Below are 18,587 nucleotides of genomic sequence, written 5' to 3'. Positions count from 1 at the left end.
TAAACATTTATTTTTTAACTATCCCCCGTTTTCGAAAATATCCTCTGTATACAAAAATATACACCTGATTAATTAGATCAGGACATACTCCTCCCCTTCCCTGACTAAATAGCTTGACGCTACTTAAGGGCAACCAGGATGCCAACAGATTCACTAGCCTCTGATGAAGTGAGCTGATACGCTCACGAAACGCGTAAGGCACGTGACGCACGTTCGTGACGTCACATCCGGAATTCCGATTCTCACGCCGGGACTTTGTTACTAGCTGCTTCGTGCGGCGATATTTTGTCTCAGCGATATTTCAACTTTTTTGATCCCTAGGATACTTTAATAGGTCCTCCTGCCCAGCACTTTACTCAAGTAAGTCAAACCGTCATCTGCACGGTACCATATTTTGCCGTGCCGCCTGACCACTTACTTCACTTTTTTCCCTTTTGGCAATTGTCTCTCTTTTCATATATCCTTTTAATATACATTTTAATACACTATTTTTGTATACCTTTATTTGCCATTTATATATATTTTTTTATATTTTATATTTTATATTCTAATGAGAACAATAAAATTGTTTTTAAACTGTTTTTAAATTTACTTTTTGTAATTTTTCTATCCATTTGATCCAGACACCCATATACATTTTTTATATTTCGTATCTAAATAAATTTATATTTTTATTTTTATTTTTATTCTGGTTATCAGCTCATACTAAATAGGAACTTCCTTCTTTTCTACCCTCTGTCCACAAATACAGTGTGGTAAGAATTGGAAATTCCCACAAGTGGCCTCCGCTTCCACAGTAACCTCTCCCACAGTAACTATGTGGTTGTCTCTCGGTCCTGTATATTTATAATTATCATCATCTATCCATATTTCATTTTATATATATACATATACATATATATCTTTTTGGGGGCATATTCTCCTGTCTCCCTCATATGTGCTTTGGTGTTAATACACACCACCCTTGTCCACTCGTCGCTGATCGCTGGTCCCTGTGATCCAACAGGTGAGCATTTACTATTATTTATTTTCATCTCAATAACCTAATACTCATCTGGAGATATTCCCATTTTTTTCCTCCCCCCCACTTGCTTATGAGGAACATCTTCTGCAAGCGCTATTAGAACACACCCGATTCTACCTCTCACCATATATATATATATATATATATATATATATATATATATATATATATATATATATATACTTTTGAGCCCTCTCCAGTTAAATATCTTGAAATATTAAATATCATTATTGAATTTTAATAATTTTTTTTGTTTTATTTAGTTTTGAATATATTTAAATTCCAATGTTTTTCACATAGAACAAAAATGTTCTTTTTATTTTTAAATATTTATTTTTATATATATATTTTTATATATATCTGTGTAAATATATATAGACAGATACATATTTTACAAAAAAAATAATTATATATACATAGAAATATATATATATATATATATATATATATATATATATATATATATATAAAGAACAGATACCTTCGGCTTTAGCACTGTTGGTCTAATGCAATAAGTGGTTTTGTTATTTTAGAACAGTGCGTCCTGTTTATTAGTTTATTAGAAAAGTAGTATGGTCGCGATATCCCAATTCTTGAAATTAACACACATCAGACTTTCGCTTGTACACTATCTTTTTATTTTTAACTTGTAATAACCGCGCTAACCCTCTCGCGTTAAAGTTTACTTTTAGCTAAGTTAGCACGCCACTTGTAAACTAGTCCATTATTGGGAATTACATTTTGAGTTTAATGTTCCTTTTAATCTTTTATCTATATTATACATAGTTAACAAATTAACTTTATTTCCCCTTTAACTGACTTTACTCTTCTTATTTGAATAGAGCTAAATACATCAAATAGACATATAATCAATATTTACACAAATAGATGGCAATTAACCAGTGAGAAATGGCACATACACAGTGTAGATGTATAAACAATCATCCCACATGTAAAGAGCAGGTACACAGCAATTATACAGTAAATAGAGCTAGATTCCTACACATGGAAGTCACGTGTATAAGGATGTATCCTATATAAGGATGCTAAAGAACACAATCTTACAAACAGAGAAGATATAGCTAGTAAACTTGCATACACAGGACAGGTGTATAGCCAGTAATTCCTCATACATAAGCTGTTGTATAGCCTGCTATTCCAAACAGAGGGCAGGTATATAGCCAGTAATCCCTCATACATAAGCTGTTGTATAGCCTGCTATTCCAAACAGAGGGCAGGTATAAAGGCAGTAATCCCTCATACATAAACTGTTGTATAGCCTGCTATTCCAAACAGAGGGCAGGTATCATACATAAGCTGTTGTATAGCTTGCTATTCCAAACAGAGGGCAGGTATATAGCCAGTAATTCCTCATACATAAGCTGTTGTATAGCCTGCTATTCCAAACAGAGGGCAGGTATATAGCCAATAATTCCTCATACATAAGCTGTTGTATAGCTTGCTATTCCAAACAGAGGGCAGGTATATAGCCAGTAATTTCTCATACATAAGCTGTTGTATAGCCTGCTATTCCAAACAGAGGGCAGGTATATAGCCAGCAATCACAGACAATGCCTGAAATATCATAGCCAGTAATCCTACCTACATACACAGAGAGGTGAATATAGTAAATAACAGAGAGCGAGTACAAGTATACGGTCATATTAATGCCAGTACTTCTCATACAAAAGGCAGACATGTGAACTGTTATTTCACATTTAAAGGGAAAGTAATGCTCACAATCTTATTATTTCTCATAGTGCCCTTATATTTCACACAAGGGACCTATACTCTTTCTAGCTCCTTTACATCACTCACTTCAGCCTCTTATCCATCTGTTATCTTTCACTAATTAAAGGGACAGTAAACATCTTGAAACTTTTATTTAAAATGTTTATATATGCATAGAAAACAATGTCATTTTTTATTTTGCCCCTTTTTTAAGGTAATTTAGCTCTGACTATTGTGAAGTTTATAATTATCAGATATATGAATTAAGTATAGACTGCAAGGCTAACCCTGCTATCCCTAATTGACTAATTGCAGATAACTACTGCAAAACAATGCAGTTAATACTAGCATAATGACCGTGGCTAGCCTTTTCTGCAGACTGGTGGGTAGGGATTGGATATTGATAAATAATTACAGCAAACAAAATGCTGTGGTTTTTTTTTTGTTAAGTGCGTAGACTTGTTTGATAGAGTCTTCTATAGCAAAAATGTCTAGTAAATAAAACTTGTTTACTGTTTTTTAATTTCCTTGTTTTTCACTTCCCGCTCAGTTTCTCACAGATCCCTTCTCCTTTTTTCCTATTTGTATGCTGTTTTATTCCTGTATCTTTATATTTCCTTCAGCAACAATCCTTTATTTGGAGGCTTCAAAGAGCTGTTGCTCTGAACCACATGGTCTTAGATGGCAGGGATAAACACCCCTCGGCTACCGTCTAAGGTCAAAGAACCATATTCAACAAAAGATTACCGATAAAAGTACAGCTCCTAGCACCCTTAAAGGATGGGGGCAGTAAACCATGAAAGGAACAATGTACTGTAAAATTGGTTTCTCCTTAATGTGTTTCCAATTACTTGTGTTTGCTAGCTGCAGAGTTTGTAATATATGTAAAATTCTTTATTTTGTATATTTTTGTATATGAAATAGCTATTTCTGCTAACTGAAACCACAACCCAATACATTGGGTTAATCTTGTAGTTAGAGAATTCCTCATTTGCTAATCTGTCTTATTATTTACACACAGTCATCCTTATCTTCTTTATTACTGTTTACTCAAAGGAAAATACTAAGGCCTTTATTCTAAAAAGATGGGACGGAGATGTATACATCACTAAAGTGCACAAAAAAAATTGTTATTTAAAAATCTTACAAAACGAGTAATTGAACTATTAACACAAAAATATGCAGGGAAAAATTGTATTGTTAAGGTGCATCACAATTTGTTACACTAAAAATCATATTTTATCAAAAACTTTAAATTTATAGGTAAATTACACAGGAATAAATCATATTAAAGGGACATGAAACCCAAATTTTTTCTTTCGTGATTTAGAAAGAGCATGTCATTTTAAGCAACTTTATAATTTACTTCTATTATCTAATTTGCCTTATTCTCTTGATATCACTTGCTGAAAAGCATATCTAGATATGATCAGCAGCTGCTGATTGGTTGCTGCACATAGAGTCCTTGTGTGATTGGCTCACACATGTGCATTGCTATTTCTTCAACAAAGGATATCTAAAGAATTGAGCAAATTAGATAATAGAAGTAAATTGGAAAGTTGTTTAAAATTACATGCCCTATCTGAATCATGAAAGTTTAATTTTGACTAAACTGTCCCTTTAACTATGCACAGCCTAAATTGTAATTTAAGTATACTGGATGTGCAAAAAAAAGCAAGAAAATCGTACATAAAAGTACATAATACAAAGCGTAATTGTTGTTATTTCGTAAAATGGGCTGAACATGTGTGTTCTATAAGCTTATATGAAATCCCAGCGTAATTCTATAAACATTTTTGCACTACAGTTCTCACAGTTTTTCCATATCAGTTAAAAATTGGTTAGTTTTAAGCAAAATACTCAAAATTATTCTGAAAGGGAAAACTATGTATATGAAAATGACAGCAAATTTATGTTTAAATATTTTTTATTGAGTTTTTTACAGCATAAATATAACAAATTATAAACTGTTGCATGAGGTAAATACATCAGAGCCCCTTTAAGTGGGGGGCAGTTGTCGTCATAACATTGTATTAATACCTTTCATTATGGCATACAAACGAGAAAAAAGGGAGGAGGGGGGAAAGGAAAAAGAGGGGAAGGGGAAACCAGGAGGGGGAGGGATGGGACAGGGAAGGAAATTGCCCTGAGTTTTCAAAAAAATTAGAACTGAGTAACATATGGGCAGGGCTAGCCATATATCCATACATTAAAGAGATTAAGAAAGAAAAGAAAAAGAAAAAAAAAAAAAAAAAAAAGAGAAAGAAATAACTAAATCTCAAAACTAGGGGAAAAAAAAACAAAACAAATTTTGTACTCACATCAAAGTTGCATATATCAATATCAAATATTTTACGTTACGAAAGAAAGAGGTATTTAAAAATTGCTTTATAGAGGCTACTTATTCTTTCCCGAGCCAACACACCTCTGCTAATGTGTATATATTTTCTTCTGATCCAACCCCCAGATCAAGCGTCTGTATTATGTAGTGTTTAAATGGTAGTGGCGTTATTCAGGGCCCAATAGAACCAAACCCTCTCAAATGACTCTCTAGTATTCATGATCCATGAAGCTGACTCATACATTCTAAACATATTGTTAATTTTATTCCTCACCTCTATCCATGTTGGTGCCCCCGTTTTCCAGTGGTATGCTATTGCTATTCTTGTGGTCGTGCATAGGATTTTGATAAAGGCATTAATATCTTTATTATATTGTTTGAAACCTGTGTGTAATAAGGCCTGTGAAATATCAAGCTCTATCTCTTCCTCTAGGATAGAGCTTAGTAAAGTGGAGAGAGAATGCCATATCTGTTTTACCCCATCACAGTCCCACCACATGTGTTTAAAGGTGCCTATGTTCCCACATCCCCTGTAGCATAAGTTGGATGCCGCCTGTGACATATGAGAGGTAATATTTGGTGTGAGGTACCAGCGAAATGCTATTTTGAGAGTATTTTCACGTAGATCTGCACTGATCAACCCTCTTCCCATGGAGCTAAATATATTCTCCCATGTGTGTTTATCATATATGACATTAATGTCTTCTTCCCACCTCTGCATCAAAGTTGTTTTAGGGGCATTGGGGTCTTTCTGTAGCGCTATGTACATAATAGAGATTGTACGTTTAGGCCTGGATGTTAGTGAGTATATGTTTTCCAGTGTTGTGGGGGAAGAGGCTCTCTCATTGCCCATATATTTACGGATGGAGGAGGACAACTGTAAATATTGAAACCACCTTATCTTCATCGGAGTCAGTTTATCTTGAATCTGAGTGTAGGTCATAAGTGTGTTATTGAGTAAGGCGTCCGCAACTCTATACAGCCCTTTATTTGCCCATTTATCTATAGTGGTATAAAGTTCTTGAGGCATAATTTTCCTAAGTGGGATCATCACTGATCTCGGAGGTAATATGTTGTGGTGATCTGTTATCCATTTTTTAACTTGTTTGGTGGACGCATGGATTGGTGATCTATATGTAAGTGTATTACTTGTTTGGTCCTTCCATAACATGTCGTCTGCATTTGGTAGTCCCTCCATCCCCGCCTCTAACTTGGGCCAGATAATGTCCCCTTGTCTCCTCCCCAGTAGTATTGTTTGCGATATTCTAGCTGCCTTGTAATAGTCAATTAGGTTTGGGACACCTACCCCTCCCAGAGTTTTGTGTTGATGACAGCAAATTTAAAGGGGTAATCAACTAAAAAAATGTTATTGTTTAAAAAGATAGATAATCCCTTTATTACCCATTCCCCAGTTTTGCATAACCAACATTGATATATTAATATATTTTTAATGTAATCACAGAGGCTAAAAGCCCCTTTTAAAAGCATTGATCACATGACTTTTTATTTATTTTCTATTGACTTGCATTTTAGCTGTGTTGTGCACAGCCCACGGACGTAAGCACAATGTTATCTATATGGCCCATGTGAACTACCAGTCTCCTGCTGTGAAAAGCTAATAAAAAGTATGTGATAGAGGCTGTATCTAGTGGCTTAGAAACATGCAGAAATGTAGAGGTTTAAATGTTATAAAGTATATTAATATAACAATGTTGGTTGTGCAAAGCTGGAGAATGGGTAGTAAAGGCGTTATCTATCTTTTTAAACAATAACAATTTTAGTGTTTACTGTCCCTTTAAGGTACAGTGCACTGAAAACATCGTAATTTAAATTGTATTAAGCATAACATTCAAGCTTTAAAACACGCCGGTTTTCCCCTCTGTACCTCGCCCTCCATTGCAAACTTTTACCTAGCAGAGAGCTCTAATTATTTGTATGGGAGACATCTCGCCACTCGCAGGGACAGCACCTTTGGATAGAATTCCATGAGGGCTGTCCCCTACGAGTGCTGGAGTGGAAAACCACATCTTGACCAGCAATTTTTTTTAGAATCGGGGCCTAAAATAAAAGAATATAAATTAATATTGGAATGTGAAATATTAATATTTTCCTGTCGGGTTAGCGCACTTGATAATATGCAATTGAGTATGCACTCGAGCAGGGAGTTAGTTTTTTTTCCACTTTTCTTGTTCCATTGACTTCTATGGGGGAATACATTTACAAGGTCTAATATTCTAACTTTGGCTTTTAGCGTGCTTTGGCTTAGCACACAAGAGAAAACTTTTTACTTTTTACACATGAGTCGGAGCAATACATACAGCTCCACTTGTATTCTGGCCCTTAATAATCAAAAAATCATTTTTGAAATCATTTGAAAAATATAATTTATAAACAATACACTCTATGTAGCATGGAGCTCTTGCGGGGCAGCTTCACATATGCGAGCTTGCTTCCTGCAATGTAAAGGCGGAGGACAACTTCTCAAGTTGAGAAGCTTGTTTGCTCTCCTATTAGTACATGGAGACCAATGACACAGTTTTTGGTCAGTATTTAGTTGTCAAACATAGAAAGCTGATTGGTTGACATAAATTTGAAAATAAGTAAATACATTCATATATATATATATATATATATATATATATATATATATATATATATATATAGGTATATATAATTTTTGGTCAGTATTTAGTTGTCAAACATAGAAAGCTGATTGGTTGACATAAATTTGAAAATAAGTAAATATATATATATATATATATATATGTATATACACATACACACACATATATACACATAGGGCTCAACATTTTTACTCTCTCACTAGCCATTAGTATTGAGTAATTTTTGGCGAGTGAAAGTTAGTAAGTGATTGTTAAATCCAAATCCACTCACTGTCCGAAGTCTGTTAACGTGTTGTAATTAGCAAAGTTAGAACATTGTATTTGCGAAATGTACACTCCTATTGTAGAACTGACAAACACACATATTATCTAAAAAGGTATAAGAAAGAGCAAGGATTTGTTATTCCTCTAGGGCACCAAATTGGTGCTTAGACTGTTACTTCTAAAAGGGTAAACAGGGGAGAGAGAGAGAAATTGGAGAGGAAAAGTGAAAGTGGAGTAGATAGAGTTAAAGGGACAGAGTGTAGAAAAAGAAAGTGAAGAGGAGAAGGAGTGTGAAGAAAAGATATTCCTATAGAGAAGGTAAAAAAGGAGATTGAATAGAGGAGGGAGAGGAGAAATATAGTTAAGAGAGAGAAGGGAGAGGGTCTAAAGAGAGATTGAAGAGAGGATGGAGTTTAGAAAGATAGTTAAGAGCGAGAAGGGAGAGATGATAATTATTAAAAAAAAAATCTTCAGATCTGCTATGACCTTCCATGACTGTCAACACTTTCAGCATTCTCTCAGTTCAAAAACGTCCCCTTTTCTATCCAGATGTTTTGTTCCCCTCAACCCCTAGTTGATGTTCTAACTGCTATGCACTTATTTGTGCTAATTTATTACTGTACGTAGGGGGTTGTGTGCGGAATCAGAAGTGCAGAGTAATGTTTTGCCCTGGCTAGTAGCTTAGGACTAGAAATTTTGAGCCCTTTATGTATGTATATACAGTATATATATATATATATATATATATATACTGTATAAATATATATATATATATATATCTATATATATATATATATATATATATATATATAGAGAGAGAGAGAGAGAGAGAGAGAGAGAGAGAGAGAGAAAGAGAGAGATAGAGAGAAAGTGTGAGAGAGAGAGAGAGAAATAGAGAGAGAAAGAGAGAGTGAGAGTTAGTATAGTGAATAATGCACACTCAGCATTCTCTCAGTTCAAAAACATCCCCTTTTCTATCCAGATGTTGTGTTCCCCTCAACCCCCAGTTGATGTTCTAACTGCTATGCACTTATTTGTGTTAATTTATTACTGTACGTAGGGGGTTGTGTTTGGAATCAGAAGTGCCGAGTAATGTTTTGTCCTGGCTAGTAGCTTAGGACTAGAAATGTTGAGCCCTTTATGTATGTATATACAGTATATATATACTGTATAAATATATATATATATATATATATATATATAGAGAGAGAGAGAGAGAGAGAGAGAGAGAAAGAAAGAGAGAGAGAGAGAGGGAAAGAGAGAAAGTGAAAGAGAGAGAGAGAGAGAGAGAGAGAGAGAGAGAGAGAGAGAGAGAGAAAGAGAGAGTGAGAGTTAGTGAATAATGAATTTTCAAGACTGGTCACCTGAACTTTAGAACATTTTTGTATTTTTCTTTTCTTTTTTTTCCTTCATAATAATTTTGATATCTTTTTTTTATCTGACAATTTATTGTGATTTAATATCTTTTTGAATGTGCTGTTTTCTATGTCCATGTTTTATGACATAGGTTCTTTGAAAATTTGTGAAGCATTTTGAAAGTTAGTGACCATATTTACTAATGATCTCGACATGCTTGTATGATTACAGTTGTGTCAGGGATTCAGATGTTTTGAATAACCCATTTTTACATAAGTTGTCATATCTTAAAACTAAAAACTCTAAAATACTAATTGAAACAACATATACGTTGATCTCTAAATTAGATACTTTCTACTTTACTGAAACTATAATACACATTTTATACATTATAATTTCAAAACATATGTTCTTTAGAAACTTTAATAAAATATTTCTAAAATATTACTGTTGATCTTTGTTTAGTATATTTTTTTTTCATAATCTATATTTTAAATAGGTTTCAAGGAAAGAAAAAGCATTTAACACGCATCATTTGCTGGACATCACTGCTCAAGATTCTATTAGTTATTTGATTTTCTACTATATTGATTTCTTTGAATTACTAAATTATAGAATATTTCAAATCCATCATATTCTTAAATCTCACAATGTCAAAGGAGCATAATGACAAATATGATGAACAACACAATAGTAAAATACATACAATACAGTGATGTATAGCTTAAAAATAAATAAATTTAGTCCATAATAACCTACCATTACTCACAAAATAAAGAAGGTTTTGTTCACATTCACTTATGTAACATTCCTATTATCTATAATAAAACATGTAGGGCCAGATTTTGAATGGAGCGCAAACGTTTGCACGCAAGCGATATAGGCTTTTCACTTTTGGTTGCGCAGGTAATATAAGCTGAAAGTAGACATGATCGCTTGAGCGCAATTCAAGTTAAAGCTCATCGGTTTAGCGCATCCTCAGAGCTCTGGTTAATTGTTTCGCGAAACAAAAAAGTGTCAAAAAACGCATAAAAAATACATTACAAAGTACAGTTACACCCATAGTAACACTGTCTAATAAAAATACTAGCGCAATTAGCACTCTAGCGAAAGTGATAAATAGTGCTCCACTCGTAATTTGGCCCATAATGTGGTATTGAGTAATGTTTTAACTATATACAAACAATGGACTAGATTACAAATGGAGCGCTATTTAGGGCTCCCTCTCGAGCATAAAAATAGCGCAGGACAGAGTTTTTTTGCACACGTCGTGTTGCGCTTGTTTTACAAGTTGAAAGTAAAAAGCTTGTGCACGAGCGCTAAGCTGAAGCGCACAAAAAGTGGAACTTCGATAATCGCAAACCCATTAACGTATTCCCCTATAGACTTCAATGGAGCATTAAAACTAAAACACAAAACAAAAAATTACTAACACTCATACTCACATGCTAACCCGATCGAGTTTATTCAAATATGCTCAACCCAACATGAAATGGGAATATTACACATTCCAATGTTATTCACAATTTTTTCTCATAGAAAATAATGTACTTTTTATTATTAAATATATATTTCTATATTGATCTGATACTGTTCATGTAAAATACATATTTATACCAATATATCTATAGGAATAAATATATCGGTATAGTTCTATAGGAATAAATATATTGGTATAGGTATATATGCAGTAGCTATATATAGAAATAATAATTTAAGAATAGAAAGGACATTTTCCTTTAAGTGAACAACATTGGAGTGTGAAATATGTAAAGTAAATATACAGTAAAACACATGAATACATAAATACATATGTACACACATATATGCATATATATACATATTATGCATACATACACATATTTAGACATATGTATGTATCTCTATGTTAAAGCCCTGAGAACTAATATGTTTTGAGCCCTTATAACTTTTTAAGTAATTTTTTTTAAAATAATTTTTATCAGACAGTGCTATTATGAGTATAACTGCACTTTTACATGTATTTTTATTTGTTTTGTGCAACTTTTCTGTCTTGCGTAACAGTTACGATGTAGTGTATCATGTCCGCCGCACATCGATAAATGCCAACAGCATACGCTGTCTGCATTTATTATTGTACAAGTGGTCTTTAAACCGATGCTTTATAACTTCTGTTTCCGGCGAGCCTAAAGGCTCGCATGGAAACAGGGGCATCAAGCTCTGTTCGGAGCTTGATAATTTGGTCCCGGAGTGTTTGATTTTTGATCTTATTAATAGAGTAAAACATCAGCAAGAACTTTTTTTTCAAAGCAAGATAATAGAGAACATTTTGAAATCTCTAATTTACATATATTTCTAATTAGTAAAAGTAAAGTTAACAAGAAGGAAAACAAATTCATTTAAACATACAAAAAGATTTAAAGGGCCACTGTAAGTAAATATTTTCTATGCCTGTTACTAACTAACTACCCCAAATACGCTTTTTATCAATAGCATTTCATTAACATATCTCTACTGTATATCAGAAATCTTGTCTGCAAATTTAATTGTTTTCCAAACCCACTCCATGGGTATCCTTTGCTCTGTACCAATCCGTTTACAATACCTAGGTTTCAAAATGGCTCTTTAAACACAAAGTTATTGGTTTAAGTATTTTGAACATGCAGTGCTGAAAATAGTGGGCAGGATAACGTGACATCATCGGCGAATAAAAGATATAACTTTTAGAACGTTATGAAACTTCATTTTGGAGAAAATATAGGTCAGTAGGTTTTAATTAATGTTTATTAACTTTAATATGTTAGTTGTTTAGCTTAAAAATTATAACAGAAAGTAATCCTTTAATAATGAGTGAACAAGTTTGTGGATTAAAATGAGTCGCTGAAAAGAAGTCTTCTCAAGTTAGAATTTCACACTCATCCAAGTTAAGTGAAACTGTGGTGTACTCATGAGGAAAATGGAACCTTTTTTTTTAGAACCCTTGAGTATGACCTTCACCGAATCACGCTCTTTATAAAAATCTGAACCTTACAAAGATTTGTTTATTTATGACACAGTGCCTAATTTACTGTTTCAATAATCTTTGTAAAGGTTCACAATTGTGATAGCGTTCTGTGTTTATGTTTTCTTGACATTTTCAGGACTGACTAGGATGTTTGTTAGATATAGAAGCAAAAGACATAGAAAATAAAAATCTGTTGCTACTGTTCTCTTAGAAATTCTGCTTAAATATATTCTTCTTCATTTCATTTATTATAATAATATTTTAGACAAACACAAACATTTGATAAAATAAAATAAGTCGATTTAAAAAAAGTGCTACAGTTGCCTAGAGAAAGAAAAATCCAGATAAAAAAAAAAGACAGAACGAAAGAAAATGAAATTAAAAAGTATCATTTATATGGATTGTAATCATGTCAAACGTTGATAAATTTACTAAAATTACGGGCTGAGCAAGATATAATTTTAATAAACAGCCACAAGTTATTCATCTATAATTTTATGAAATTATAGTGTTTAATAATAAGTGAAAAACATTAAAATTATTTATTCATTGCTTTACGACCTATTTAAAGCACCATAATTGCATCATTATAATAAATTTAGCATATACATATTTTTGGTGTTGGTCTATGATAAATTAAACCATATTAGCATTCATAATAAAAATTGAAAAAAATGAAGTAATGTATTAATCTTTTTAATGATTATTTTTTCATTTTTGTTTATTAGTCTAGTATTATTGTGTTATTAGAATTATATTTGCTCATTTAACCTGTGCTTGCAATATATTAAACCCATGATAAGCAATAAAATTAAAAGTTGAACTGCACAAAATAGAGTAAACAATTCCCTTTTATGTATATTCAGGTCCCTGGCCTACAAGTTTACCTTGTAAAAAATGCCCTTTAAAGATAGTAGGAGAAACATACAAACAAGTTCACATAGTATGTTGTTTGTGTAATTCCAGAGTATTTTTTGCCAGCCATCTCTACATAAGACCTGCATTACAATTTTAATAGAACATTCAAATAATAGTCTACTCTAGGAAACTGAAATCTGTCATTTAAATACACAATAGTATAACTACCAAGTACTATATATATCATTTCAATAGATCCAGAATGCATTAAACATCCTTTTTTTACTTGTTTTAAAAAAACAAAAAACATATATATATATATATTTCTCTAAGCAAATCGTAGGGATCAGTCTTAGGGCCCGATAATCTAAAGTTCGCCGGATCAGATGTGGTGTTTCACGCAAAACATGGCAGGGGCTGTCCTCGTGGAATTAGCTTACAAAGGGGGAATTCCTGCGAGTGGCAAGATGTCTCCTATAGAAAGTAATGAAACTGGAACTGGAAAGGGAAGAGCGAAGTTAAAAGTGAGCAGGGGGTACACTTTAAAAATGAATTCCTGCATAAAAAAACAAATCATGTTGTGCTCTGTTTAAGTATGTATGTGTTTTTATATTAGGACATTAATTATTCTGGGTATTTTGCCACAACCTCGCCACCATTTAATTTGTAAGAAAAATGTAGGGTGTAGGGTGAAAATGTTTAGATAATTACACTAGGATTTGAGAGACTATTTCATACACACCCATAGAAAACTCATGTTCAGCCCATTTTATGATAAAACAACAATTACCCTTTGTATTTCGTACTTATAAGTACAAATTACTATGTGTTTTTTTGGCACATCAAGTTTACTTAAATTATGATTTACTCTGTTTATATTGTATACAAAATATTCCTGTGTAATCTGCATACAAATTTTAAGTGTTTGATAAAATACGATTTTTGGTGAACAATTTCATTACGATTTTTGTTGCACTCTAACAATACAATTTTTTCCTATATATTTTTGTATAAATGGTTCAATTATTTGTTTTGTATGATTTTAAAATTATGATTTCATTGTGCACTTTGTCATGTATGCAGCTCCCATATAAAAATCCAGTATACGCCCCTTAGTGAGACACCCTGTTTTCAGGCTAAAAACTTGTTTTAGATTATTCCACCAGGGAAATAGAATTTAAAGGCGAGCATTCTTAAATAATCTCACCAGCCCAGAGGCCTTTAGATCATCAGTCCCTTAGACTTTGAAATTATAAAATATTTTAGTTATTTTATAGTTTTTCAATAAAATTAAATTAAATTTAAACTGCATTTCCAATTATTATAAAATAATAAAATAGGTTTTCATTTTTAGGTACCATAAAATTTTGATTGCTTAAAAAAATATGTTAAAAGTCCCATGCACTAATGGTTGAGCGAACAAGCTTCTCAACTCGAGAAGTTGTCCTCTCGCCTTTGCTACATATGGGCAGTGGACAAACAGGATCCACTGACCTACACCTTCCCTTGTGCGACCCATCACGTAAGAGAAGGGACTGTCAATCATAGAGAGTGAGCAAGCTCTCTTTGGTTTCTCCTCGTTATCTTAGATGTGGCGTCGATTCTAAGAAGCAGCAGTCTAATGACCGCTGCTTCTTACATTGAGGGAAGCAGGTTCGCATATGTGAACCTGCCCCGCAATGGCTTCGGAGCAGCTTTCGCTGCTTAGTACATGGAGCCATAAAACTCTATTTTATGAAAAAAAATCCTTTTACATGTAAAAAAAAAAAATACTGAGACATTCAAAGTTGAAACAATAAAACATTATTTTATATGACTGACAAAAATATGTGTATACATAGTTAAAATACTAAAATATATTTTTAACTTAATTTCATTAAATTGTAACTTTTAAAATGACATGCCTAACATTTAATCGCTATTTGCACCGAAAGAAAGAAAATATATAATAATATGGAGAATGTGACATAACATGGACTCAAATTCAACCACATAACAGAAAATGTAACTGTATAAAATATTTATACTAAAACTAAAGAGCAGAAGGTAAGACACACTGAAAATTATATTCTCGAGATTTAATCGAATGAACCAATGAAAACTCACAACAGGTGGAACCTCAATTATTATTGAATTTGTAACCTGAATTAAAAGCTGAAAATAAAGGCCAATTTTTTTTAATATATAAAATATAAAAATATAAACATTTTAGATGTCTGTGTTAATATGGTTTGGTGTTGTATAATATTAATGCTGATGCTTTTGCATTGTCATTAATAAACAAAAAACAGAAATCAACACGTGAAGCCATATTTCAAGTACACAACAATATGATAAAGTACACTTCACAACAAGTAAAAACTCCCAATTAAAAAAATAAATAACAAAATCATTGTTAGTCACAAACTTAAAATTGGAAAACAAAAAAGCTTATCACAAAATACTAATTTTCAGAATTTATCAGCTTAAAATACATTTCAAAGAAAAAATATAGTCCACAATGTAACTGGAAATATTTCCAGAATTTTCAGTAATACATCTTATGGAATTTGGGCAGACCAAAGGAATAATGGAAAACATATAGAGACATCAAATAAATCTAAAAAATAATGATAATTGGAATAACTACTCCTTTTTATCATAAAGCATAAGATAAAAAGTAAAGGTTCTACTAAACAGCATTAAAAATAGTGGTAGGAAAACTATAGCTTGTTTTTATAAACAAACATCAATAAATAAAGTTTTGGAATGCCAAAGACAATGTTTTTTTCCTACCTTCTTGGACAACTTGAAAAGGATTATTCCCATCCACAAAAGTGACAGAAAATGTGATTTTTTCTGTCTGCAAGATTTCTTCATTCAGATTAAGGTCGGCGACTGCCATACGGAACACTTCATCATCTTTCTTGGCAGATTCATCAAAAATTGCCCCTGGAAAGGAAAAGAAAAATGTTTATTAAAGATTAGTGGCACATAAAAGTATCAGAAAAGGCAGAGGCAAACAGTTGTCTTGACAGTTAGAGGCGCTGTCAAAAAAAGACTTTGTTGCAGCTATGAAAAAAAGAAAAGACCTGGCTTTCAAGATTGTAAATTGTTGTCCAGATATATAAATAACTGATAGTGTTTTCTCATCTGTATATGACATAAGGGTAGCTCACTGCCACTATGACAGCTTATGTTATACAATGTGTCAGATATAATGGGTCTTATTGTACCTTATTCAGTAGGAAAGTGCTTTTTTAGTTTATATATTTTAATAAATATCTCTGACTGTACATGCTTGATCAAAAAATGAAGAAAATATTTGACACAGTGCAAATGTTACAACTAAAAAGGGGTGATACAATTGTGGTACTTTGCATTTGTTATACTTGTGATTACACAAATAGGTATGGATACATGTAAACCTTATACAAGCCTTTTATTTGAATTCACTTTGGAGTTTTGTGTTTTTAGATAAAATAACTTACAGACAACTCAAGGCAATACATTCTAATCCTTTAGAAAAAAATATTATTATTACATTTAACATACAAAAATATCAGTAGAGTTTAATGGTTTATTTTGTAAAAATAGAAAGGTTTGGTAAGCTTTTCCAAAGGATTAAAACATACCCCAAAGACTAATATCTGGCAGCCTTACTTTAATACTGTGATTTATGTATGCAATATGCAATGTTACATTGCTCAAAGATAAACTACATATCACAAGTGTCAGTCAAAGAACATAATATAAAAATATTGCTGCCTGAGTGCATATGAATCAAGGTAGCCATTTCTGTTAAAGGGACACTGAACCCAGATTTTTTTCTTTCGTGATTCAGATAAAGCATGGCATTTTAAGCAATTTTCTAATTTACTCCTATTATCAAATGTTCTTCATTCTCTTGGTATCTTTATTTAAAATGCAAGAATGTAAGTTTAGATGCCTGCCCATTTTTGGTGAACAACCTGGGTTGTTCTTGCGGATTGGATAAATTCATCCACCAATAAAAAAATGCTGTCCAGAGTTCTGAATAAAAAAAAAAAGCTTAGATGCCTTCTTTTTCAAATAAAGATAGCAAGAGAACAAAGTAAAATTGATAATAGGAGTAAATTAGAAAGTTGCTTAAAATTGCATGCTCTATCTGAATCACGAAAGAAAAAAATTTGGGTTCAGTGTCCCTTTAACCCGCTTGTTCTTATACATATCAATAATTCCTGTTTTGCTGGTAACCCTTGGATCATGGTTCTTTAAACCAGTGATTTGCAACCTTTTTTTTGCTGTGGCACACTTTTTTACATTAAAAAATCCTGTGGCACACCACCATCCCAAAATTTTACAAAATCACACGTAGCCTAATACAGGATATATATACAGTGTGTGTATATATATATATATATATATATATATATATATACACACTGTACTGTGCTGCCATGCCATGCCTCCTACAAACTATACATGACATATTGACATACATTCACAAACAATCATAATGATTGTCTGTGAATGAATGTCAGTGTCATGGTTGTAAATGATGCCTGATGAGCCCGTCACATACCTCCCAATATTTAAAAATTTGAAAGAGGGACACCCCCGCACTGTTGTCAGTCTGCCGCGGCACACCTGAGGATCTCTCACGGCACACTAGTTGAAAAACACTGCTTTAAACCCTACCTTTGTAATAAATATTTCACTGTTTGATTATTCAATATAAATGTTTATTATATTCAGTATGATCTAAAAATGAATCAAACCTTAAAGGGACATTAAACCCCAATATTTTATTTTGTGATTCAGATAGAGCATGCAATTTTAAGCAACTTTCTAATTTACTCCTATTATAATTTTTTCTTTGTTCTCTTGGAATCTTTATTTGAAAAAGCAGGAATGTAAGCTGAGCAGCCCATTTTTGGTTCAGTACCCTGGATAGCGCTTGCTGATTGGTGGCTACATTTAGACACCAATCAGCAAGCGGAACCCAGGTGTTAAACCAAAAATGGGCCGGCTCTTAAAGGGACATGGAACCCAAACATTTTCTTTCATGATTAAGATAGAGAATACAATTTAAACTTGTTTATAATTTACTTCTATTATCTAATCTGTTTCATTCTCTTTGTATCATGTGTTGAAATAGCAGCAATGCACTATTGGTTTCTAACTGTACACATGGGTGAGCCAATCACAAGCAATATATTTATGCAGCCACCAATCAACAGCTAGAACCTAGGTTATCTGCTGTCCCGAGCTTGCCTAGATAAACCTTTCAGCAAAGGATAACAGGAGAATGAAGCAAATTACATATTAGAAGTAAATTGGAAAGCTGTTTAACCCCTTAATGACTGGACCATTTTTCAATTTTCTTACCCTTAATGACAATGGCTATTTTTACATTTCTGCGGTGTTTGTGTTTAGCTGTAATTT

At 32.6% G+C, this 18,587-nt stretch overlaps 1 protein-coding gene across 1 annotated transcript in view; it reads right to left on the bottom strand.

Moving 5' to 3' along the window:
* The window catches only part of GRID2 (glutamate ionotropic receptor delta type subunit 2), a 2,072,895-nt gene that overhangs the window by 1,946,825 nt on the left and 107,483 nt on the right, over positions 1–18,587 (bottom strand). Inside the window, exon 3 of the mRNA XM_053700169.1 lies at positions 15,957–16,112. Coding sequence (XP_053556144.1) covers positions 15,957–16,112 — 156 coding nt within the window. The remainder of the gene's footprint in view (positions 1–15,956; positions 16,113–18,587) is intronic.

This window comes from Bombina bombina, chromosome 2 (genome assembly GCF_027579735.1).
Source record: "Bombina bombina isolate aBomBom1 chromosome 2, aBomBom1.pri, whole genome shotgun sequence".
NCBI lineage: Eukaryota > Metazoa > Chordata > Amphibia > Anura > Bombinatoridae > Bombina > Bombina bombina.
Note: the sequence above shows the minus strand (reverse complement) of the source record. Positions and strands in the feature narration are given on the sequence as shown.